The sequence below is a fragment of the Ammospiza caudacuta genome, chromosome 4 (assembly GCF_027887145.1).
Source record: "Ammospiza caudacuta isolate bAmmCau1 chromosome 4, bAmmCau1.pri, whole genome shotgun sequence".
In the NCBI taxonomy this organism is placed as follows: Eukaryota; Metazoa; Chordata; class Aves; order Passeriformes; family Passerellidae; genus Ammospiza; species Ammospiza caudacuta.
Genome location: NC_080596.1, coordinates 34,974,962 through 35,001,203, shown reverse-complemented (window position 1 = coordinate 35,001,203; position 26,242 = coordinate 34,974,962). Strand labels below are relative to the sequence as shown.

Genomic DNA, 26,242 nt, shown 5'->3' with positions numbered 1-26,242 from the left:
GGACAGGGTGCTGGAGGTAAAGGTGCGCCCCATGTCACTCCTCCAGAAGCAGCACAAAGCAGAGCTGAGTCCTTACACTTCCAAAAGTGTCTGGCAGTGGATTGGAAACAAAGCAAAGTTGCTCCTCTCCCAGGCAGGAAAGAAGCCCCACTCCCAAAAGGCCAAGGGGAGAGTTCCACAAGGACATTTATTGTCCCAGGCTGCTCCCCTTGCTCAGGACTCAACCATGATGGTGCCTATTCCCCAGTCCAAGCAAGCTCCTGGCTGAGCCCCTTGTGCTTTAAGGCTGCTGGCAAAACATTCCCCTTGGGCCCCTCCCGGCCCACTGCTGCTGGCGGCTGGGGGTCAGCTTCACACAGCCTCCCAAGAGTTAAAGAAAACAAAAAACAGCCTCAAATTCAAGAAGGGAACAAGGCTGGTATGCAAAATATTGAGCTCAACACCAAATATGAAGCAAGTGTTTAGTTATTTGAGGCCACACGACTTAGGAGGCACCTTTAAGAAATTCTAAAAGCTTTTATTGTTGTCAGCAGCTCAGACCAGCAACATTTTTGACTCATTACTAGGTCAAATCATCTTAGATGCTGCATCCAAAGCCAGGGACCTCAGGGATAGTTTAGTCTGCTCAGATAAAAAAGCAGCTCAGGCAAGAGCAGGAGGACAGAAGCAAGGAGCAGTCAGGAGGAGAAATATCTATCCCCCTCCCAGAGTTAAATCCAAGAGCTCATCTCCCTGCCAGGAGGGTACCAAATATTCCCAGTGCCTAAGCCAGAGCCAAGCTCCCTGTTCCTCCCAACAGCACCCATAACTCCACTCCCCTTCCTTACACAGAGTTAAGGGATGGCCAAACCCTTAACTGCTGGACAAATGGATTTATGAATAGCACGGGGAGAACATGGGAAGCAAGAACAACTCCCTTCCCCTCCTAGGCGTGCAGGGATGCCAGAAGAAAAGGGCTGATAGCAATCAATCAGTTAATCAGTTCAGAAAGAGAGGAAGGACTTCTTGGCTGTTGTTTCAGGGTAAGATAACCATCAGTCACCAGCAGAGGAGGGGGAGTTCCTGGCTCCATGCTGCTGCTGGCTGGCTGCAGGCTCGGGCAAATGTCTGCACAAGTTACTCAAGTCTGGGAGGTCCTTGGTTGTTTTTCTTCCCCCTTGCTTTCTTTTTTCCCCCTCTTTTCTCTCAACGAGGAGAGCAGACCCCTGTGGAAGGCATGCTCTCATTTTGTACATTAATGTGTCAGTTAAGCCATGAAGATCTGTGCCTCCCTGCCTGCCACCAAGCCACCAGTGACTCAATGCTGCAGCTATTGTCCCTGAGGGATGGACTGCAGGAAAGCATCTTGATCTTCCTGGATAAAAGCTGGCACCAGCTGCAGCTGCCCAGGGACACACAGCTCCCCACCAGGCCCCTGGCCCAGCCCTCCAGCAACATCAACCACAAGAGCAAGGAGCCAGGTCTCTGCTCCCAGGAACAGGGAATGCTGTCAGCAGAGCTATGCCACACTTGGCTCCCTTGCTCATTAAACTGGGAGGTCACAGGGAATACAAAAAGGCTCTCCCTGATTTTGTCTTTAATCCCCAAGATTAAAGGGTGGCAGAAAACGTCATTTTGTGGAAGGAAGGCTGGAAGCAACTTGACCAACAGAGCACTGGGCAGCAGCAGATGGGGAAGAGCAGGTGTGGGACTCATGCTGCCCCCCTTGCAGAAAAGAATGCTCTACAGATAAAATCTCATGGAACTGCAGAACCTCCGGCCAGAGGAGGCTGCCACTGAGACCAAGTAAGGAGTTCCCCTGAGCAGATGCCCCCAGAGGCTCTGGTGATGCTGGACACACTTCCACAGGCAGTAACACACGGGAGCAACGCTCTGTGCAGGGCTGGCCCCTGAACGAGGGGCAGGATGGCAGAGGGGACAACGAGCAGGCACCACAAGGCGGTCCCTGCTTAGGTGCAGCCCACACACACAGAGCCAGCGTGCCCCAGCCCGAGCAGCTCCGAGCTCGCCCAGCACGGATGCCACAAGGGGTGGGAAGCACAGCGCCCACCTCCCGAACGCGCAGCACCAAATGTCCTGGTTTGCAGCGCTCACAGCTGCCAGAGCCACCCCTGTCACACGGCAAGGACACGCTTCCCGCGGCCCAGCCAGCCCCGCGCCTCCGGGCACGCCGGCGGGGAAGCGAGCGGAGCTGCTTACATTGGCAAGCGGCTGGAACTCGGCAGGAGCACGGAGGGAAAAGGATACAGTTGCATTCTTCTGGAAAGCGGGAAGTCAGCAAAATCTGACCACTCAGGAGGGGCAGCAGAGAGTGGGAACGAGCATTTGTCTTCAGGCAAAATGTTCGGCTAAAGGTCAGCACAAGCTCAGAGCACTCACAATTCCATGTATGCCAAGGACTGACATAAAAGACATTTTCCTCCATAGGTTTCCAAAAACCACGGACCTTTCTATTTGGAGGCAAAGTGACTAATGCTTCTAACAGCCCCTGATGTCACAAACTGCTAACCAGCAAAAGAAAAAAAAAAAAAAGCTGGACTTTGGGGATGATAAGGACCATATGTGCATTCCAGCAAGGCTTGTAAACTCGCTGAAGGGAAAAAAAAGAAAAAAGGAGAGAGGAAGGAAGGGAAAAAAAAAAAAAAGACATAATGTGACAAACAAGAATGAAGACCATCCAAAGGCAGAGCCCAATGAGAACCAGATGCTCTGTGCTTCTCTGGCCAATCTCTCTCCTGACAGGAGCACGACGTGCAACATTCCCTCTCTGCCCGCCTGTGCTGGGCCGAGGGAATCAAAAGGGAGCTGCTGCTCCTGCCAGCCGCCCGTGCCGACCCACTGCTCTCCTCCCGCTTCAATGGCGGTGCCCCTGCCCTCGGGCTGCTGCAGTGCCACACACAGGGAAGGGCAAAGCTCCCCCTGGAGCATCCCCACCGCTCCCTCAGGCAGGCACAGCACAGGGAGCTGCAGGCTCCTTCCCGTAAGCCCTGAAACGCTGCACAGTGACACGACACACGAGTCGGGCTGTGACTCCAGGCCAGCTGACACCAGCCAGGACCAGAAAAGGCCCAGTTTTTGCTAGACTTGAAAACTTGCCACCTTAAGATTTAAAAACAACTCCCATCAGAAGGACAGAAGCCAGCTGGGAGACAGCAGGAAGGCACATTGCTGTATGGCCATTAGAAACACTGCTCTCTCCCATTTCTTTGCCCTTTTCCAGCCCTTCTGGCTGCACAGTGCCACACCACCACAGACACAGTCCAGCAAGGCAGCAGAGAGAGAAAATCCAACAGTCATTTCCTTCTGTATTTCACTGTCATGCTCTTAAAATAGCCTTGAAACAGCTGCACCACGGGCCATTAAGTCATTGGATCTATACTTTGCTCAAAGCTGGAGGCACAGACCAACATGGAACCTGCCACAGAGGGGAGGGTGACACATGAACTCGGCAAAATTCCAGTTACACCCACAGAGAGGGGGGACCTCTCTGGGACACTGTCCCCAGGCACAAAAAGGCAGAATTAAGACAAACCTGGCAACAGAGCATGCGACCCCATTGCCAGGTTTTCCTCCAACCTTCCACCAACTCCAGTCCAGTTAGGGTTGTGAGCACAACCAGAGCAGAGGAAGGATTTTGAGAAAGGAAAGCAGCCCAAAGGGCTTGCTTACAAAGTGTAACAAGGCAGCATTGTTCCAATACCTGACTCACATTAAGGGCCCCTGGGACACAAAAAGCAGCAGCTTTCCTCCAGGTGGCAAAGGCACAGCCCAGCAGGGCTGCCTCACAGTTCCTTAACCCCACGTGCTCCTTCCTGAAAAGCTGCAGCCACGTATCAAGGGCACATTTTGTCAGCTCCCATTCAACAAGCTGCAGGACTGGAAGGTGCCCCAGCTCATGCTCGGGATAATGAATGATCCCTGGGACTCAGGAGCAGGATCCATGTTAACACTGTGCCCTGCTGGCCTGCTCAGGGGCAGGTGGGGGACACTGTGGCTGCCTGGCACATGGACACAGCTCCCAGACAGGGCACCGGAGCTGTGCCTATCAATGCACACAGCTTCAGACCATTTATTTACCACTTCTCTTCATCCTGGACTAAAGAGCTCAGGATCTATCACAGTAGCTGTCCCCACACTTAAATCCTGAGCTAACACCGATGTACATACACACAAGGCTTATCCCATGCCCAGGTACCACAGCAGCAAGTATAAACCAGTCCTAACATCAAACTAATCATCACCCAGTTCCTTGACAAATCCCTACGAAGGCTTGCAGAGCCCAAAATAGTGCTAAATACACACAGGAATTCCCCAGGGAAACTTTACTGGTCCAGCATTACCAAGGAAGTGTCAATCCAGCACCAACTGGATTGAAAAGAGTTAGCTCAGACCACCTCTTCTTAAATTCATATGCAACACGTATGTGCATATATTGCACTAAGGTTAAGTAAAAGACCAGAGAAAACATCTTGTGTCTAGCCAAGCCAAGTGTTATCATCCTCAATCGAGTGTGATACTGACCAAGTAACCAGAAAACAACAAAGCAAAAGAACCAGCTTTGAATGAATTCATGGCACAGCCTAATATGCTGAGTGTTGAGTCACAGCCCCCACATCTGCTTTGAAAAGGGAAACAGAACACACTGAGTCCCTCATGGCACACAGAGCTCTTTCCAAGGCACCACAGAAATCCTTCAACATGAATAAGAAAAGGTCAGCAATCAATAAATATTGAAGATCACAAATACTGTTTGCCTTAGCACACAGTTTTTCATCTTCAGCAAGAAGGAAAGGGGAATTAAGTTAGATTGAATCTGCATGTGGAGGAAAAGGTGAAGGTTTACTCAATTATTTGGCCCACAGTTTTGGAATACTAGTCCATAGACTTGGAGCTCTCAACTACCTCAAAGCAATAAAGTTCCCACTTGCCTTCAGCAAGTCCTGGTTTTCCTGCCCTAAACAGGGAAAGCCAACACTAAAATTTTTATGAATAGGAGCAATTCTATATTTCAACTGAATTACTTCCTTCCCTCCACCGCACTAACTCCAAATTTTTGTGGTTACCTTGAAAGACCATGTTTTGTCTTTCCAAAAAACCTCCTTGGCTAGAGCTTCTCTGGAGAAAAGGCCATCTGATCTAGGCCTGCAGCACAGCCACAACACTGGGATTGTTAGGAGATGGGACCAGAAGGTCACCCTACATCAGGTTTTTTATCCTCCTTGTGTTTTGCTGCACTGATAACTGCTACAGAAGCTTCACATTTCTGGAGTCGATAGACACTGCAGGACAAAACAGATTTCCCACATGCCGCCCACAGCCAGGAATGTTCCCACAGCCCTCTCCATATCCATCACTTGGCTAAAGGGCAGGACCACAAAGAGGTGTCATGGCCACTACAATCCTGGTAATGCTCCAAGCCATACAGAGTCCCCAGACAGGACACCAGCAATTGCCCAACATACACTCCAAAGTGTCTGAACTCCATAAATGCATAGCTAAACAAACATTCACAGCACCAGAAGAAAGGATTAACTCTCTACTCACAAGGAATCCAAGGATTAGCTTGACAGCTCCAGTTTTTGAGCTGGAGCAGAGATAAACCTTTCATTCCAAAGATTTAAATCAAGTCCCAGAAGTATCAGGAGTCCCACACTGCCCCACGCCTATGTTGTGGAGTTTATCTTGCTCCTGCCCACCCCCAAGAGCTAAAGCTTTCCTTGCATTCCAGCTGCTGGTGACAAAGTAACCCAGTGTGAAGGACGTGGCAGAACAAGTCCCCAGCATAGGCCACCAAGGTCTCTGTGTGACGCAGCACAGCCCAACTCCTTCCAGCAGCTGACCATCGATGTCCCTTCCACAACACATCCCCAGCCTCCCCTGCAAACACCAGCAAGGAAATCCGAAGCCCATGGCAGCCTCCAAAGGCAGCTCAGGCAGCACCATCACCCTACAAGAAAAGGATTTTTCCACAGCAGATGAGCCTGGGAACTCCACAGAGTGGGGAAGAATCTTCCCCTCAATCACAAGCAATACCACTCAACACCAGGCTTATGTGACAAGGTTCTTTTGCAGGGTCCTCTTTTCCAAACACATCTATAACTGGGACAGCAATTCCTGGGGAAGAAAATAAAAAATGTCATTGGTGCAGGCGGGATTTTATTGTAAAGGCAGCGAGGCCACAGCTGGGTGGATGCAGCAGCCTCCTGAGCTGTGTGAGCACAGCTTCCACCCCAGGGCTGGAAGCTGGCAAGGACAGTGCGCACAGTGCTGGCAAACAGCAGTGTCACAGCATCAGGCATTTCAAACAGGTTTAGAGCAGATTTATTAGTGTAATCCTAATAATGCAAATAAAGACAGATGCAAAACTGGCATAAGCTGCTGCATATGGAAAAACCTCCCCACATGCCCCTTCACCAATGGCTGTTACTAAAGCACAAGCCTGTACAGCCACCCTTCTCCTCCTTCCTCTCTCACTGCAAGGGCTTTGGGGGCTCCAGTGACACCCCCAAGTCCCCTCATGTCAGCAGGTTCAGATGCTTCCAGCCCCTGAACCTTCAGCCAACTGGTAGTTTCCATAAGCTTAGCTTTTGTTGGTGAACAATTTTCCTTTCTGCCCTAGAAAAAGGGACACACATAGCCCAAACAAAAAAAAAAAAAAAATACAACCAACAAAAAACCCCAACAATGAGAACAGTGTCTAAATGTACAGCACAAGGAAATAAAGAGAAAAATATTTTCCTTTTGGCTGTTGCTAAGTTTTATTAACCCTAACTATTGAACATCTACACGTAGGAAACAACAATTCCTAAAGGAAAGTACTCACCATCTTTCCACACACAAACCTACGTTAGTGGCTACATTCCAGATGCTAATTAAACAAATTTCTAACAATAAAATCCTCTTTGGACTTACACACAATTCCAAGGACTTGATCCAAAACCTACTATCAACTCTGTGTTTGGTGCATTCCCCCCACATCAGTCCCAGAGGCAGACTTGCCCTAGCTGCTACTCCTTCCCAAGTTCTTCATCCCAACACAGTGTCTGGCAGAGCTGTATGCTCAGAGAGCTCCTGGTATGTGTCAAATCTACAGAACATTTGAGGATTATGCTGCATTTCAACCTATCCACTGGAACAATGGGCATTTGTAACAAGAGAGGCAGCAAGCAGTCCTTTACACACACAGCAGAAGGAGAACTTGGCCAGGATGTGTGAAAGAAGATGGTTTCGTGGCTGGCAAAGGAGTAAGCTCCACAAGGGGACCAAGTTATCCAGCAGGCAGGCAGCTGCTCAGAGGCAAGCACTGCTCTATTGTGGGACTGGGTCTAGAGGCATAAAACACAAAGGAATTCCATATAACACAGATCAAGCACAGCAAATCTCCTTGGAGCCATCTGGAATTATTTAAAATCCACCAAGATCCTCACAGGTAAGTGGTGCACATCAACTTGTGCAGAGTGAAGGTTTGCCAAGGCATAGCTATCTTTTAAGGCTCCCCTCAGCTGTGAGGATACGCTCTGATATTAAAGCCAGAACTCAGAGACGTTTTCAGCCCTGCCACAGAATGGATGGATGAGCAGAGAGCAAATAAACCACAACTGGTGGGAGGCAGGCATGGATCCTGCCCTGTGCACTGTCCAAGGCTTCCCATCCGCATTCCAAGGCTCCCAAACACCTTTGTGAGCAGGACCTTTGGCTTCGGGTACCTCAGTCATCCTTGGGCCGTCCCAGTGTCGCGACAGTTTAATTAAAAGCAGGAGCCTGCAAAGCTGGAAAGAGGCCTGCAGTGCTGCTGGGCTCACATCCGCCTCTAGAGCCTGGTGCCAAGGGAAGGCACTCAACACCAGCTCCCAGGCCAGGGGACAGGTCTGGAGTGGGACCCAGCTGCCCTGGAGCTGCAAGATCAAGTAACCTTGCACCTGCCCAGACAGCCCAATTACCTGGAATGAGGAAACTGTCCTCCCAAACAAAGATGCTGCTAAGGCTGCTTGGGAAAAGCCTGCAGCCAAAACCATCTCCCTGTGCTGCTCCCCACTTGTCGTTTGGTACATGCAGCAGACTCAGACTTAATGCATTTCTGGTACTTTGGAGCGTCCTGCTGAGAGCCCAGCTCTGCACAGGGGCCAGGCTTTAGGAGCTAAGTGGGACACTTCCAAACATCACCCTGTACTAATCCAATGTTATTTTTCCCACAGCAGCCCGCCGCTCACAAGACCGTTGGCAGAGGTTTGCAAACCGCTGGCACTCACCCACATTCTCTGGAATCGTGTCCTTCCAAATTCATAAATTATTCCGTATGCAAGCTGCTGCAACGTCCATTAGCTGTGGGAGCTGCTAGAAGGTTCAACTGGAGCCAGCACCCACCCCCACAGATTAATTAATGCTGGCCTCCACATTCTGCTTCGACTGTCCACCCCAGTCATGTTTGCACTGCGAAGGGAAAGCAGAAGCAGTTGGGTTCAGACTTAATTTCTGCCCTCCTGTCAAGGCTTGTGCTTTAGCAACCCATGCCACTGCTTGTAACAGAGCAGTGTTAAATGAACCCCACACTTGCAGTGTTCTTCTCCCTTACACCCCAAAAGCCAACAGACAGAATTCCCTGGAGCACTATGCTTCTAGAGAGTCCAGCTGCTCGGATTTCTCCAGAACAGCCAAGCTAAACATAACCCAAACTCTTGCAACCTTATGAGTGCAGATCATACATATTGCACTGCTCTTGGTTGAGATTCATAGCTCAAGGACAGCTTCTGGAAAAGAACATTTTGCAAGGCTGTTTCTCTGAATAACAGCAATAAGCAAGAGGATTTGCCATTAGCTCGCACCTCCCACAGTTACTTGACGCTGTCGCTTTTTGTGCTTGCGGTACTCAGATTCCTCATCCCTTTTTCCTCAACTCCTCTCTTTCCCTGGAAGCACCAGGACAGGCAGTGAGGTATCCCTCCACCAGCAAAGCCCTTGGCTGTTGGGCCTGGCCAAGCCCTGTGCCAGCACACAGCAGCTGAGAAGGGCTGTGACAGATGAGCAGGCTCCGCTGTGCCGGCCTCAGCTCCTGCAGCAGCCCAGCTCTAAAGACCTGACAGAGCAGGTAAATCCTGCTGCACATTCATGGAGCCAAACCTAAGGATTCAGGAAGACAAACACACCCCAAGGCAAATGACGGCTGCTCCAAGCAAGCACTTCCAGCAGAGGTCTAGGAAAGATTAGTTCACATGAAGGAGCTCCTTGCTCTGACATGCTCTGTAACTCCAAGTGCTGCAGACCCGCCTAAGCCAAAACTGGGGCACAATTCCCATGTGCAGTGCACGTTTCTGCCCTTGGCTCCAGTGAGTTAATGAGATACCAAAGCAAGGGATCTGCTGCTGCACATCCTGTATTAAGATTGCAGCCTCCACCTCCACGTTGCTCAAAGCAGGAGGTGATGCACGAAGCCACAAGCAGCCCTGCCTGGGTTGCTCATACCCCAGAGCAGATGGGGTCTGACAGATAAATACCTGCTGAGGAACTCGGGAAGCCTTCAAAGAGGAAGGCTAATGCCTGGCTCTTCCTCCCACAGCTGTCCAGGAGAAGGAGCTGAGTCTGTACACGCAGCATTAGGGCTCCCATGTCACACATCAGCACTTGGCCAGCAGCACATGCTGACCCCAGGAGAGTCAGTGCAGGCTGGAACAGCCCTTCCTCAGGTGCTTGATGTCTTAATTCACATTTTCTGAGGTCACTCAGTAGCCCCTGAGGGTGCCAACTAAAGCATAAACCTCGAGAGCGGGCTTGCACTACCTTCCTACTCACACAGTACCCAGGAGGATGGCACACATCCAGCCATCTCCATCCTCCTTCCTTCCACCCAGCACCACTGAACCCTACACACTGGGCCACTCTCCTCTGCAAGGCACGGCACCAAATCGGGAATACAAGGCTCCAGCCCTGAGCTGCTTCCAATTGCCAAGATGTTTCAGCACACACAGCTCAGAAAAAGATACATTTACCAAGTGTGGATACTGACAACATCCACACACCCTTCCCCTGGGACTCCTTAGTGTGGATTTTACATAGGGACCAACCACCTACTTCATGCCAGAAACATTTTCTAGCCCGTGCGAACTTTATAGCTCCCTTCAAACTGAAACCGGGACAGCACATAAACTGTATCACAGCTAGCCTGCATTTATACTTCTGGCTTTCTGGCTCAACCCGCTGGAAGAAATCATCAGGTTACTTGGTTAGGCTATGAAAATCCTGCTTTTCTCAGGTTATATCAAAATGCTGTAAAGCATATCCCATTGGAAGAAAAATAAAGCTTTCCTGAGCTCCATGCCTGGCAAAGCCAAACTTAGAGGAAAAGTAGTGTGTTCAGTAACAGACAGGAGTCACATAGCAACCCACAATTTCAAATAATGTTTTGTTTAAGCAACAAAACACCTCTGGCTTTTTGTTTAAATGGTTCTGGCCTACACCAGAGAAATTAAGTATCACTAAGGAATGCACTACGTGAAAATTGCCCTCAATTGCACTCAGGCAAACCCAGAGAAACAGGGTCAGTTACTCACACTGCTCACCTTTAAACCCTTCCTCCTTATTGTTACATCTCCTTGAAAACACAACTTGCATATTACCCTATTTGAATAGCTATTTTCTTGAAGGCAGTTTTAATTAAAAGCATTAATCTGGTAATGCCTCTGTGCCACGAGAGTTCACTCGATTTGGTGCAACAGGGCGAGGTCTGCAGAGGTGACTACGGTGTGCTATTAATTCTCTGATCACACCTTGGCACCTCACTAACCAAGGAAGGGAATTATCTCCTGCTTTACACATGCACAAAACAAAGGCACACCAAGACAAAGGCATTTGCCCAAGACCACACACCAAATCAAAGGCCGAAACACTTGCAGCCACACAAACCCTAATCCTAAGTGGCTCTGCTAATTACTGCTCTAATAATTAATAACTGCTCAACTGCAAATGCTGAATAGCAGGAGTGCTTTCCAGCTGGATGAATATTCAGCTACCTGGAAACACACAACCCAAGGTCCCCTGACAGCCCTAGTCAATCACATATCAACAACGCACGTGAATCGTTCCAATTGTTCAGTGACCATCAACTGTGCGTCCCAGAAGGGGAGGCAGTGCTCTGAAAAGTTGTTTATTCTCCTACTTTCAGCCAGGTGCTTTCTAAATCAGACCATCAGGAGAGTCTACTACAGCTTTGCTGAAGAGCTGCCCCACAGTCCAAGTCCACACTTCTTCCATGAAGGCTCTCCCCAACACGGACATCTCCCCGATCTGGTGTCACTTTCTGCCTCCACTGGACACCAGGGACTTGTGCTACAAGCACCAAACCCCCTCCTCTCCCAGAAGACTGAACCAGGCCTGCAAGAAAGGCAGGAGCATCTAAGGGCTCACTTAAAGATGCAAAGATTTAAGGGAGCAGGGGGAGAAAAGAACTGACATAAATTAGGTCAAGTGCTCCTGAAAAATGCCAGTTCCTTTATATATAGCAACAGCACTGATATCTTTTAATCTCAGCTTGCCACTGTCAGATATTAGCTGAAATTCCCTGCTTTTGCTCCGGCTGCCATATAAAGTGCCATGTATTTAATATTAATGAGGCAGATGAAACAGAATGAGACTAGGCTGGCACTTTCTGTGATAAAAGACAGCTTGTGGCAGAAAAGCATTCATTTAAAAGCACTAGGGATTTCTCCTGGCTAGGAAATTACATACAAGATACAGGAAAACAACAAAACCCTTTTCAAATGTAATTAAAAATCTTGATCTTCTGATTCTATAGGTTAACAAAGGCATAATGGTTGACTGGTTGTTTCTTCTGCTAAGATAACCACAGTGGCAGGGAGTTGAGTTACCTGGCCAGAATTATGGGAAGCTTTAGCTGAACTGCTGAATCAAGATTTGAAAGATTACTCCCCCCCGCCTCCCAGAGTCCATACCCTTGTGCTTACACTCAGGCAAAAAACCTCAGGGCTCAGAGCTCTGCCCAAAAATGCAAAGGTATAACGAGGCCTGCCACAGGCCAACCCAGACATGAGGCAGATCTGAAGGAGGAAAAAGCAGCAGCCAATGGATGTGGTGATGAAGTGGTACGATGTGTCACCAGACGATATCACAAAATCCCTGCTCCTCTTGGGGCCTTGACATGAAGATTTGAGGACTGTGCATATGTTCAGTCCCAGATGGCAGCGTTAAGCCTTATAATCACTCCCAGCACTTACAGGGAGCAATACCTGCTCACAGTATGACAACCTAATCTTTTCTCTGCAAACCTCAGAATAAATTAGTACTGCTCCCAATTATTTAATTCCACACTTCCTGACAATACCAGCCTTGACACTTCAAACTAGGAACAAAACAACAACAAAGACTAAAATAACATCAGCCATGCTGTGGCTGTGTTCCTTCCCAGATATCCAAGAAATGTCATCATACTAACTAAAACTAAAGGAGACAACAGAGAAAAAAAAATATTTAATCACAGATGAAGCAAGAAAAGGAAAATCCAACTACATGTATGCACAATCTCTTTACTGGCAACCCTGTATATTTCCTAGACACATCCAGGCGATATGGGGAAATCCATCTCCTTCAGGGAGATGCCAGGAATGAGTGTCAGCCATAACCTGGTACCTTCACCTTTCCAGGAGGCAAGTTTCTCATTTCCAAGCTAGTCTGTTGCCTGCCAAATTTTGTCCTAGAAAAATTAGGCCAGGACCATCAGCCTGGCATTGTTCATTCACCTGAAAGCTGCCAAAAGCTCCAGACTGACTCAGATCAGAGGAGAAGGGTTTGCACAGGGACTGAAGGGAGATGATTTGAGTGCATCCAAAGGCAAAGGCTTGTCTGTGCCTACAGCAGGAACCCCTATCTGGAAGGCCAAAAGCAGCCCTGCAATTCCACCTCTACTGCAGGTCACTACTGTACTCCCTGTGAGCCCCTCTTCGTGCTGCCCTGCGGAGCCACAAGCTCACGGGGTCACCAACAAACCATCTCCCCAGCTTGAGCCTTTCACTTTCTCTACAGACAAAAACAGAGCTGCCACCACCAGACGGCCAGAATCTTAATTCAAGCCAAGTTCACGTGCTTACACAAAGCACTCTGCACACTTGGTGCATTCAACACATCTGGTAAATAAGTTCTGTTGAGCCTTTTGCTTACAGGACACTGTAATTGACTTTGTACCCAGCAAAGCCACCCAGGGAACCACCTTCAGATCCACTGACAGCCCCGAACAGCCCAGAAAGACATTTAAAAACATCCCGCCAAGGAGTCAAAACAGTGCCTCACTTCCACACCCATCACGTGAGAGAGGTTAATGTAATTCCTGAATGAAAGTCATGAGAAGCATGCAGATTTCCAGGAACAATTTCTATTAGAACTACTGCTGTGCACAGGAATCAGCTCTCAGGAGCCGCCGGCAAAGCAGGGGCAGCAACCGTGGCAAAACCAAAGTGCTTTAAAACCAAAGTGTTTTTAAACCAAAGTGTTTTTCTATTAGCTTCTGCCAAGTATTCATGAGCAGATCTGGTAAAGAAATAACCCATAATTACAGTACTTCAATAACATATTTACAGCAGCTAGATCCCATCTGAAAATAAACCCAGAAATAGAAAATCCAATTAGACAATAGAAAGACCTAAAGAAGCTGTAAGCTCAGAAGGAAGAAAGCACCAACTCCCAAAAACAGCAGCAGTCTGCTTTTTGACAGCACCTTATGTGGGATGCTACTACAGAAAACAAAACCTTAAGCCTGCAAGAAAAGATGCAGCTTCTTCCTATTTGCAGACACTTCAAGATCTCTAATTGCAAATCCAGATCCTAACCCTGTGTCACCAAAAACACGGGCACAGCTTGTGTCTTTAAGTAAGGAGTTCCAAAGATAGCTCAAAACTCATAAATCACAGAGCTCAGCAAAATAACTGTACTAGCAGGCAAAGGCAGTATTGGCCTTTGGACTACAGCTTGTGCCAGCAGAGCACCACTTAGATGGGATGAGCAGAGCACTTCAGAGATGGAGAAAGTTTCTAGAAAGGCTGGGACCTGCTAAAGGAAAACCACAGGGAGCTGTTCTTCCTTCTTGTGGCTCTTCCTTCAGCACCTTGTGCACGGCCAGCTGGACCTTGCCTACACTCCCGTTCATCACACCTGCCCAAGCTGTGGACAACAACAGTTCTGGCAACAAAGTCCTGGCCCACAGGTGTCTAAACCAGGCACCAGGGTGCAGAGGATGGGGAAACGCATCCAGATTGGAGGGAGCAGCCAAGAAGGGGCATCTCTTACTCCCACTGCATAGGACACAAACAAGGACTCTGTGGAGCAAGAACAACATTTGGGGTAAATTTCCATTGAGGCTGCTGTGAGCTAAGAGAGAGCCCAAAGTGGGTTCTGTGTCTCTGCTCCAGCAGCAGCACTGAACTGTCCCTGTGCCGTGGTGTTTGTCTGAACCATTATTCCGCATCGCTTCCTCCAGCGGGCTGGAGAGCTGCTCACAGAGCTGGAAGTGAAGGCAGCTACACAGCGTACCTAAAAAAAGCTTAGAGTACTATTGAGAGGCTTTTCTTGTTTATTTTTACATCACCTGGTCACATCCAACTGCTCTACGCTGAAGCTGCTACAGAATCTTCTCCTGAAAGAGCCCCTGCAGCTCACAGGACTGAAGCACAGAGCCAAATCACACCAAGGGCAAGGCTGGATGAAGCTGCAGCATCTGCCAAGCCAAGAGAAGACCCTGTGCCCTTGGCATCTCTCCTGCCAAGCAAGCACTGAGCAGCCTCACACCCGTGCTCCCAGAATTACCTCAAAGAGCCACAGGGCTGCTGCAGGGGTGGGAAGGGGATACATAAAACATGCCTCAGCTGTGCGTAAATATTTTATTCCTCAGATTCATGCTTAGTCAATCCTCATCATTATTTTAGGGGCCTTACTCAGGCACTAAAATTGCTTCCCCATCATCTCACCTACACAAAGTAAGGACTTTGCAAGTATCTCAAGCATCTGACTCCAGCTCAGCTCATTCACACTGCAAAAGCTAGAGGTCCTGAGTGTGTGGTGGGCACACACACAACCTGGCCCGTGACCAAGGCTGTGCTGAAATAAAAGCAAGGAGGAGGCAGGTTCCCACCACTGTTAGCATCAACAGGAGCAGCAAGAATTGTCTGAAAGAATTTCCTACTGCAAACAGACAGCGAGGTGAATAAAGGAAACAAAAAGGTCACAAACTAAAGTACAGCCCTGTGTGCAACACCCAGGGCTTCCTTGGTGCAGACAGCTGAGCCAGGCCAGGCCCAACACTCCCACTTAGCAGCAGCAGGCCAGGAAGGCAAACCCTGTGCCCTGGCCACCTCAGCAATCCAAGCAGTGCCTCCCACACCCACAGCATCACCACATTCAGTGAGAGCAGTCTGCAGCCCCACAAGGCAGAAGCATGGTAGCCCCTTCCCTGCTGCCCATCTCTTGTCCCAGGCCAGCGCTGGCCCTGTGGCACTCAGCAGCACACACAGATGTGGCTCTCCAAAGGTGCTGCCCCCAGCTCTTGCTGAGCCCAGTGAGTGTCAGCAAATCTGCTGCTAAAAGACAAAGCACAGAGGCTTCAGCCCCGCACTACCTTCGCATCTCCCTCGCCTTCCTCCCCTCCATGGAAACCAGCAGTCTCTCATTATCAAGTATTTTTAAAACAGATTGAAGAGTAAGAATACATTGTGCTGTTTTAATCTCTCAGATAACATTTTCTATGGTTCCCATGCAAAATCTGCACTCCAGCCTCATTTTCCCTTCAGTTTTTGTTAGGCTTAGAAAGAGGGGGTACATTAATAAATGAACGTGAGTCTCACTCCTGTAACACAACCAAGCTCTGGTTCTGTACTCATTTAGGATAAACACAAAGGGAAGGGTAGGTAGGCCAGGGCCCTCTTCCATACTCAGATCTACCAACAAACCATCCAACACTGGTCAAGACACTGGGAATTAATCCAAGAGGAAGAAAAGTGTCCCCTAGCCAGCACATCTCAACAGCTTCCAGACTGGAAGTGGCTTATCTCACACTGAGCCCAGATGACCACAGCATCCTCTCAGCCTGGTTCATGTTTAAGCATAGATATGGATTTCATCAGCTGAGAGCTCCCACAGCAGCTCCCAGCACCCATCCTGCCAAAACTTTGCTTATGCATGCCTCTACATTTGCATGCCGGGATCAGTCTCCATTAAGTCAAATGAAATTACAGGCAGCACATTACACATGTGCCATCACATCTGTGGGATCAGGGCCTTAAAGGGAAAGCCTCCCATCCGACCAAAACACGCCCTGCTCGGCTACAATTAAACACAGACACTTCAGAGCAGTTTGCTCAAGTTATTTTTCTATGCATACTTTTACAATTAACATAATATCATATCCTGCCAGGACGTAAAAGGTTGTGACTCAGGAATGTTATCATCATTTTAACTCCAAGTGACTTGCTTTTGGTTTCATTCCTTTCCTTTTTCTTTCCCCCCCTTCCTTTAATTCTCCCTCCAACAAGATGCATGCCACTCGCAGCTCCACTTAATCATGTTTTGTAACAAAGTTGGAAAGGCAAACCTTCACCAGTCTTGCCTTGCTCTAACGTATAATTAACTCTTCCTTCCAACTCCCAGCAGCACAACAGCAGCATGCAAAGTGGGAGCATGGAGGATTAGATAAGGAGGTACATAAGAGAGAACATGCCCAACACCTCCTGAGTGCCAGGCCACCATCCTTTCTTCTCTTATCAGCCCAAGATAAAACAACTCCCTTGTCCAAAAAGCACGGACTCGGCAGGATGCAGGGCCTGCCCCGCAGCTGCTTCCGAGGAAGCCCTCCGCCCTCCCTCTCCCACATGCTTCTCTCATGCTGACAGATGCTTCATCCCCCAGTCAGTCCCACGGGGCTGGACTCAGCAGCCCACAGACAATTTGGTTTAACTGGTGCAAAACCCTCTGTGGATTCGGTTCTGGGATAGCCATGGGCTTGGAGTCACCAAAATAACCCAAGAGGCTCAGCAGCAGCACCAGTTTAACATAATTTAAAAAAAAAGTGCCAAACATATTCACAAGAACAAACAGCAATCACATCTTGCAATAAGCCACGTTCCTGAGCCTCTTCATGCTGCAAAGCTACTGCTCCACACAAAGCCAAAAGGCTCTGCTTGGCAATACCCTTCAGCTTGCCCTAAAAAATCATCTGAAGGCACACCTTCAATGCATATTCTTACACTGAAAGCCAAACTTCAATTTCCAACCATGCTTTAGACCTTAAGATCAAGGAAACATTTCAGAAGAAGCCTTACAAATGGCTGGTATAATTTATAGGTATTCTGTTAAGAAGCACCAGCTCTCATTTTGCTTAATAGCATAACTTCCCCACCTCCAGTAACACCATTAACCCCATCTCCATACAGTCGCTTTTCCACATCAGAGGAACCATACAGCCCCGCAGACCCACAAGCACTTAATAAACCCTAAAAGAAACTTGTCTCATCCTGGTCACATCTTGAACGCAGACCATTTTCTTATTTTGAGAGGGAGTCACATGCAAGTCCTCCACTCATGGGCAACTTCTATGTTACTCCCAAGCACTGAAAAAGTTACCGGGACGTCGGTCAAGTCTCTCCCTCCCCTGGCCGACAATGCACAAAAGCGCATTCAGTCTGGTCACGGTGGAGTTTCATTCACGTTTCTGCAAGCTGGACGCCAGAGAGATTTCCTTTTCTTTCTCGGCATACTTCGTTGTTGTGGGTTTGGGGGCTTTTTCACTTTCTCCCCGTCAGGGGGAAATCTTTTGTCTTTCTCAAAACGAACCTAAAAACCCTCTCGGCCACCACACCCCCAGAAAAACGGTCACGCTGGAAAACGCAGGACACGCGTGCCCCAGAACCCTTCCATGCCGGGACCGCCGCAGCCTCCCGGGGAGCGCGGGCCCGTCCCGCCCGCCCACCCGCACGGGGCACAGCCCTTCCCGCTCTCCGCTTTCCCATCCGCGGGCAGCGGCGGGGCAGAAACACCCAGGGGAAAGCGCCAACACCTCAGCGGCGGCGGACGCAGCCCAGGACCATCCCCGCCGTTCCCCCGTGCCCGCGGGGCTCCGGGAGCAGCTGCCCGCCGCCGCCACGGCCCCGCCGCAATCACGAGCCGCGGCTCCAAAACGGGGCCGAAAAAAGTTTTGCGCGGGCTCCCCCCGGCCCCGGAAAGGGGCAAAGGCGGCGAGCCCACCGTGCCCCCCAGCACCGCACCCCCGCAGCCCCCCGCGAGCATCGCTCCCCTACAGCCCCCGGCACGGCATCCCCAGCGCTGCGCCCCTGCAGCCCCCGGCAGATCCCGCCACCGCGCTCCGGCGATCCGCGCCCGGGCGATCCGGCCCCGCGCCGCCCCCCGGCCCCGCGCACCGCCGGTCTGCCCACGGCCACGGCCATCGCGGAGCGGTGTCTGCGCTGCGCTGCCGCCCGCCGCCTCTGCGCTGCCTGCTAGCACTGCAACATGGCCACCCAGCGGGGAGGGCCCATGCGCAATGCAAAGGGGCCGGGCGGCGAGGCGGGACCCCCCCGGCCCTCCCCCGGGGCCGCCGGGCAGCGCGGGCAGGCGGCCGGCGCCGCTCCGCCACCCGGGGAGCCCCGAAAGGCGGCGGGAGTCCCGGGGGGCGGCAGTCAGTGCCCAGCGGTAACCCCCCGCTAATCCCTCTTCTGCCCACGCCCGGCCGGTACCCGTCCCCTTAACCCTGAAGGGTCTCTCTCGCCCATCCTGGCAGTGCCACAGATGAACATACTGACACATCTGCTCCAGAGACCCTTGCAAAGAGACAGCCAAGCAAGCGCTCAGCAAGATCCTCCTCAGCAAGTAGGAGTGCAGGGATTCAGCAGAGACGTATTTCTAACAAGGAGGCACACAGGAGCCCTTAACTGCCTTGTATAACAACACAGAGGACAAAACATGCTACCTCATTCCTCTTGTTTCTCTGAGCACTTCTGTCAAATACACAAACATAGTTTCTAAACAAACTTGGTATACCAAACAGCAGCCACGGTGGCCAGTTGCTCTCCCATGTCACAGCATGTCACAGGTGAGACAGCCACAATACAGAGTGTCACCACACCACTTGAGAAGGTTTCAAGCATCTGCCCTTCTTGTTCTTTAGCCTAACCTTTCACACCCCCATGGGTCATGCATCACACCTGTGTGCCCTCTGCTCCCTGTGGTGATTGGCCAGTGCCCCTGGACACTCCATGGCTGTTCCTTCAGCAATGTTCACCTGCTGCTCACAGCTAGAGCCCACTGGGGATGAGGCTCGGCAGCCCCACTCCCAATCACCACAAACTGTGTGCCCACACTCCCACTCCCCTAAATGACTTCTAGGGCTGAAGAGAAGCATAGCTGGCTCCTTGCCACTCCAGCTGACAAACATTTATCCTGGTGTTGAGCATGATATCCCTTTACCTAAAAAGTGGGGACTCTTAAGGCTAAGCTAAACCTGTCTTGCTTGCAAATCTATGGCCAAGGTAGGGATGAAGAAAAGGCCCTGCACTACTTTGTGAGACATAAAACCCCAAAGGGCTACAGAAGACAAGAGACCCTATTTGTTGCACACTTGAAGGACACACTGAATTATGGACACACCAGAGCTACCCCCATATAAGAACATCCACAGAATCAAAAGAAAAAAGCCAGCAGAATAAAAACTGAAAGCACAAGTAAATGACCCAAGGTAGTGATAACCAAATAGACCTTTGCAGTGCACTTACCATTTGTAGTCGCTTCAACGTCAGGCTCGTACCTTTCCCTCAAAAAAAAGCGGTTTCTGTATGGCTATATAGTAACACATGGCTGTTTGAAGAGGCTACAGTGTCCAGGTATCTCCTTCTTGCAGCTTTTATGATTGTGTTTTGAAGAACTCAGGAGCTGATTTTGGAGAGTGGTCACCCACACCAGCTCCTGCACCCCCAGCCTGAACCAGAACCAATGGAAGTGCACTACCAGACCCTCCTCCCCCCAGCAGCTGAGGATCTGCACCTGGACAGTGCCCTCAGCCGGGTACAGGTGCAGCCCCCACCAGCAAAGCTGCTGCACCAACAGACATGCAAAGGTGTCTATCAAGAACATTTGGCAAACATAGCTGGTGCAGTGCTTTCATCACTCTAACATGTCAGGCGTTAATGCCAAGATCCGAGGGAGGCGTCAGCATTAGACGCATTATTGCTCTTGTAGCAAATTCCTCCTGCACTCACAGCTCCAGTGAGGAGGTGCTGAGCCAGCCTGCACCGGGAAAGGCACCCGGACCAGTGCAGCCTCTAGTGGAAACCTGGCGATCCTATCTGAAGGGCTGCCCTCGTGGTACCTGTGGGTGAGGCACACAAAGCTTCCCCTCGTCCGGATTAGAGATGCATGATACTCCCACATCAGCATAACTCAACCAACATGAAAATCTCCTGTGCTCACAAAACCTTGATGTGACTCACCGTGTCCTTCCTTGGCCTGGAGCTGGGAGAGCTGTGGCCGTGTTTCCTCCATGATACTCACGCACAGACACCTTCCTGGGTACGGCCATCCATGCTGAAAGAGCAGGGGGAGAAAAACATCAGCACAAAGAAACATTTTGCCACCTTCCCCGAGCTCAGCTAGTGCAGCTCTTTGCAACTGTTAGTGTTCGGTACCTTGCTCCTCAAAATTTCATACCCATTGCAAACAAATCAACGCTAACAAATCAATGCCTTTTCATTCCAGAAACTCCATAGAAACTGTTTCAATGTTTCTAAAGGGAATTGCAAGCCCCTCATTCCAGAGACCCCACAGGAATTGTTTCAACGTTCCCAAAGACGTTAGGCATACACTTTGCAAAGCCACAATATACAGAGTATCATCCTACCATTTCAGAAGGCTCAACCTATACCCAGTAACACCACACCACAGCCAAAGACTTCAAGCACCAGTCTTGTTCTTTAGCCCAGCCTTTTATACCCTCACGGTTCATGCATGGCACCTGTGTGCCCTCTGCTCCCCGCGGTGATTGGTCAGTGCCCCTGGGCACTCCATGGCTGCTCCTTCAGCAATGCTCACCTGCTGCTCACAGCTGTAGCCCATTGGGGATGATGCTCGGCCACAGCCCCACTCCCAATGACCACAAACTGTGTGCCTACATGTACGCAGCATCTATTGCAATCTCTGTCCGTGGTTTGTGAGGGCTGCATACACTTCTGGGTTTGCAGCAGGCTGCAGGATATGCCAGCTGCTTACATGAGAGGCAGCTAAAAATATTTACGGATAGCTAGGAGCCTGCGGCAGAGATGGCTTCTGAAGTGTGACTTAGGGCCTGATCCAGACCTCTTTAAAGCCACAGAGCCCACACTGAGCTCAGTCCCTCCATTCTCTGACTGCGAGACAGAAAATCCAGCACACCTTCTCTCTCACACTTTTGCCCACTATTCAGTCCCCAAACTGCTTGGGACAGGGGCTGTCATTTATTCAGTGTGCACAGGGCCCACTGCCCATGGGGGCACTGATCTTACCATCCCTCTCAGCTGTTATGTACACACTTGTGGTATCAGCATGGGCAGTACAGAACAAAGTGAGATCCCCACAACAGCACATCATGTGTCCAACCTCTCTCAGCCACGCAGCAAATACAGAGATGAGATGTGGTGAGATACGATGTGACTGCAGACACTCGTGGTGTTTGTGTGTGGTTGTTGTGCATGGGTTGCTGTACATGTTGTAATAATAGCTACCCCAAACCACAGCACACTTGTGAGTCTTTACTGTCAATTTTCTCAAGTCCGGCGTCACAGGGTGGCTCAGGATGGGATGCACCTCTGGTGTTGGGGTGTTTCATGGAGCACTGAACGTCCCTGAGGATGGAGACCGACCCTCTCCAGCCAACCTCTTCCTACAGCTGACCACCCTCGCTGTAAAATAGTTTTCCCTCACACACAAATGGAATTTCCTGCATTTCAATTTGTGCCTATCATCTGCTGTGCGTTCACTGACACAATGACTGATAAGCAGCTCTTTGGTCTCGCTGCCCGCCAGCAAAGGACCCTTGCACTTCTCAGCTCCTCCCGCCCCCCTAGCCTGCTTCTCTCCTTCGGTGTCACCTCTCCTCGGCGCTGTCACCCCAGCTCGCACCACCACGGGCCGCCACCCGGGGCAAAGGCGACCGTGGGGTGGCGGCCCGGCCACGGAGGAGGAGGAGGAGGCGGAGAGGCCCGGCGCGGCGGGAGGCGGGTTTCCGCGCCGCACCTGGGTGCAGCGCCGAGCACCGAGGCACGGAACCGAGCACCGAAAGCCGGCCGGCCCGGAGCATGGCGCGGGAGCTGAGCCAGGAGGCTGTGCTGGACTTCCTCTGGGCGGCCGGGGGGCGAGCCCCCAACACGGCGCTGCTCCGCCACTTCCAGCGGTTCCTCCGCGACCCGGCGCTGACGGAGCAGCAGCGGCGGGAGCGCCGCGAGTACTTCAAGAGCCTCGTCAACTCCCTGGCCACCGTCCACCCCGCCGCCGCCCCCGGCGCCTCCAAGGACATCGTCCTCCGCCGCAGGTACCGCGACCTCCTCGATGAGGAGCTGCCGCCGCCGGAGGAACAGCGGAAGCAGGAGGAGGAAAAGAACGAGCCGTCGCCGCCGCCCCGACGCGACCCCGACGGGCGGCGCGGCCCCCGCGGGGAGGCGGCGGAGCAGGGGCGGCCCGGCGGGGCGGGGGGCTGCTCCGCCCGGGGCCGCGGCGGGCCGTGCTGCGAGTGCCGCCGGGCGCGCCGCGCTGCCGCCGCCGTCCCCGCGCCGGGCCCCGGGACACCGCCCACCCCCCGGCCGCCCCGCTCCCGCTCCCCGCCGCCCCCTCCGCAGCCGCCCCCGTACCGGACCGAGCCGCCCCCGTACCGGACCCAGCCGCTGTCCTCGGGCCCCTGGGCGCTTCGCCCCGGCGGCACAGCGCGCCCCCGGCCCCCTGCGCAGCCGTCGGGTCCTGGGGCGCTGTCCCCCGCGGTGCCGCCCCGGTCCCGATCGCCGCCGCTGCCTGCCGCCGGGCTGCCCTCTGCCACAGCGTCCCGGGCCCGGACGCCACCGCCGCCACCGGGCCCGGGGATGCCGCCTCCCTACAGGTTGCCTCAGCCCCGATCTTTGCCGCAGCCCGCGACCGGGATGCCCTTGCTGAAGGCTCCACGGCCCTCAGCAAGCCCGGAGAGGCGAACCCCCGCCGGACCCATCCCGTCCCCGCTGCTGTCACCGGGCCCCGGGGCGCTGTCCCCGCGGGACCTGCCCCCTTCCCGATCCTTGCCGCTGCTGTCCGCCCCGGAGGTGCTGCCCCTGTCCCGCTCCCTGCAGGCGCTCCCTGCCAGCCCCTCCTCATCGCTATTGCTTTTGTCGGGCCCCGAGGCGCTCGCTTCCACCAGGCTGCCCCCATCGCAGTCCAGGTCCCTGCAGCAGCTCCCCACCAGGCCGTCCCCAGACCTGCCGAGGGGATCCAGGGGGCTGACCCCCAAGGGACCAACCCAACTTCAAGTCCTGAGACTGCGCCCGTGTCAAAGCCTGACACTGCCGTCAGGTCCTGGGATCCTGCCCCCCACCAGGCCCCCCCCACCCCAATCCCTGCCACAGTCCGCCACTCTCCCTTCCCCATGCCGCCCCCTGCAGCCACCCCTTGCCAGGTCACCCCCATCCCAGTCCTTGCTGCCAGCACAGGGCCCCGCAGTGTCCCAAGCCGCAGAGAGCCAGCTCCCAGCACCGCTGCCTGTTTTCCAGAGCATCAGGCGCCAGCTCGCTTTGTCGGAGGCGCAGGGCACCCCCTCCTCAGCGCACGATGACTGTGGGCGGCAGCCTCGCTCCGTGCTCGCCAAGAGCTCCCCTAGGAACGCCGCAAGCCGGGGGCCCCTGGTGCCGCTGGGACAGCGGGAGCACGCCTGGCTGGTGGCAATGTCAGCAGGCTGCTGGGCTCAGGTGCGGGGGCTCTTTCTGGAAGAGCCTGAGCTGGCCCTGCAGAGGGACTTCATATCGGGCTTCACGGTCCTTCACTGGCTGGCCAAGCACGGCGACGGGCCGGGCCTGCAGGAGCTGGCAGCGGCGGCGCGGCAGCTCGGGCTGGCCCTGGACGTGGACGCGCGCTCGGGCTGCGGGTACACGCCGCTGCACCTGGCTGCCATACACGGCCACCAGCTTGTCATCAAGGTGCTGGTGCTGCAGCTGGGCTGCCAGGTGCAGGTGCGGGACGGCAGCGGGCGCCGGCCCTGGGAATATCTGGGCAGCTCCACCTCGGGGGAGATCTGGCAGCTCCTGGAGGCACCCCGCGGCACAATCATGTTCCCCACGCAGCCCCTGGCCCGCAGCGCGTCCTCTGTCAGCAAGGTCTCGCCGTCCGCCGGCAGGGCAGCGCTGCCTGCCTGCCTCAGGGTGCAGCTCGGCCGTGGGGCAGTGTCCCACCAATCCGGCAGCGACAGCGACTGAGACAGCTCCCGGCATCTCTGCCAGTGGAGATGGGACCTTGGTGGCCACCCTGAGAGAGGAAGCCACGCAGGCACAACAAAAGCCGTGAAACAGACTGAACCTACTGGAGAATGTACTTTTAAATTATTCCAATGAACTGTTTTCTGAGCCTCTCTGCCCTTCCTCCCATTTCTTGCTTTTCTACCAGCAAAAGGATGCAGTAACTGTGCTGGAAGGAGGAAGAACCTTCGGGAGGCAAGTCCTGCGCAGCCCACAGGGCCAGGACCAGCTGCTGCGTGCAGCCACGACCACCAGCATTAGTGGGACCGTGGCTTTGGGGGGAGACTCAAGTCTGGCCCCAATCCAGGCAGAGCACTTGCTTTTGCTGACAGTGACAGATTGTTGTTGGTCCCGGGGTTTGCAAAACACTTGTTTACACCACCTCAATTCTGGGGAGCAGTAAAATGACATCCCTTTTTAATCCCAGCAGATTAAGGATGAGTCCCTCTTTTAAAAATGCATCTGATCAAGATCCAGCCTTCCAGCGAGTAGGGAAGGGCGTTTCCCAGGCCACCTTGCCCACCATTCCATGCTGAAAGGAATGCAGGGTAGCACCACAGCCCTGCTCCCCTGCACAGCTGCCCGGGGCTGCCCAGCAGTATCCCTGCTGCTCCCTCATTCCTGCACCTCCAGTTGCTCTCCTCACACCACAGGATTAGGAAGTGGTACCTGTGTTGTGGCTAGGGCCATGTTCCCACGCCCCGGCACGGAAAGCATTCCGGGAGGATTTTGTGTTGGGCAGAAAAGGAGCTGGGCTGTAGGACGGGTCCCAGAGGAAAGGCAGGAAAGGCAGTTTCATAACCAGAGCTGCATCTTCCCAGAGACACCAGCCCCAAACTGCCTGTCAGGTGTTTATGTGGTGGGGGCAGGTGGGACTGGGGGCCAAGTGCAGTCATGAGATGTCCAGTGGAGTAATTCCTCAGAGTTTACAAAAATCAAACTGTCTTTAGGAATCTCAGTGGATTGTGTAGGTCCTATAATGTACTCTGCTCTCAGCTTTAGCATAAATGAGCTTCTAAAGTGTCAAAAATTGCAACAAGTTCATCTTGCACCTAATCTGTCCCTCCTATAGATGCTCTGTGGAGGCAGGAAGAGAGCTGAGATACACGAGCCAGGGATCCAGTGCTGCCAGGCTGATGCTGCTGCTGGGTGACCTCAGGTGCAGGAGCAGTGAAACTGGGCCTGCTGTCTCAGCCTCAGTGGGAGGCTTTGGGGCACAGCAGAGCAGGAGGTGGGAGCGCTCATGCATTTGAGGCATGTGTGTGAGTGCCTGCAGTTTCGGGGAGGAACAGCAACGAGGGCAGCAGAACCTGACCCTTGCATAACACGCGTGCCAGGGAATGCCTCGAGTCCTTGCTCAAGCACTAATTGAGGTCTCTGCTTTGCTTGGGGTTTATTTGAGGGAGGAACTTTTTCCTGCACAAGGGAAGCTACTCTGCCTGACTCTCGGGCCACAGAAGGTTGAGGCCTTTTCCCAGCCTGTTTTTCTCCTTTTACAGGGAAAGAGTTTAGTAAACCAAAGCAGTGTCCTGTCAATGATCATTCCTCTCTGAGATGAAACACCATCTTGAACTCATAAGAAATTCAGCTCTGAAATGGCCTCTGAGCCACCAGCAGGAGAATGTGGAGGGCCCTCTGGGACCTCCCAGAGCAGGAGGAATCCTGTGTATTCCCCCTTCCTCTTCAATCCAGCTGGGGTTTATACTCTAGGTCACACCAACACACAAAGTGTCTGCTGCCTGATGAAGCAATGAAGCCTTTGCCAC

At 52.5% G+C, this 26,242-nt stretch overlaps 2 protein-coding genes across 2 annotated transcripts in view; one reads left to right on the top strand and one right to left on the bottom strand.

Moving 5' to 3' along the window:
- The window catches only part of SEPTIN11 (septin 11), a 38,503-nt gene extending 20,004 nt beyond the window's left edge, over positions 1 to 18,499 (bottom strand). The window contains exon 1 of the mRNA XM_058804377.1: positions 18,405 to 18,499. Within this exon, the coding sequence (XP_058660360.1) occupies positions 18,405 to 18,431 (27 nt within the window). The 5' untranslated portion in view covers positions 18,432 to 18,499. The remainder of the gene's footprint in view (positions 1 to 18,404) is intronic.
- Positions 18,500 to 22,307: 3,808 nt separating this feature from the next.
- SOWAHB (sosondowah ankyrin repeat domain family member B) lies at positions 22,308 to 24,437 on the top strand. Its single transcript, XM_058804320.1, has 2 exons — positions 22,308 to 23,130; positions 23,257 to 24,437. Exons 1-2 carry the CDS (start codon positions 22,308 to 22,310, stop codon positions 24,435 to 24,437), a joined length of 2,004 nt encoding a protein of 667 aa, XP_058660303.1.
- The last annotated feature ends 1,805 nt before the right edge of the window (positions 24,438 to 26,242 follow it).

Excerpts from the sequence above, each read along its gene's own strand:
- SOWAHB (XM_058804320.1), top strand. The coding sequence starts at position 22,308 with ATGGCGCGGGAGCTGAGCCAGGAGGCTGTGCTGGACTTCCTCTGGGCG. Across the intron at positions 23,131-23,256 it reads CCGATCTTTGCCGCAGCCCG|CCCCTTCCCGATCCTTGCCG; the intron begins CGACCGGGATGC and ends CGCGGGACCTGC.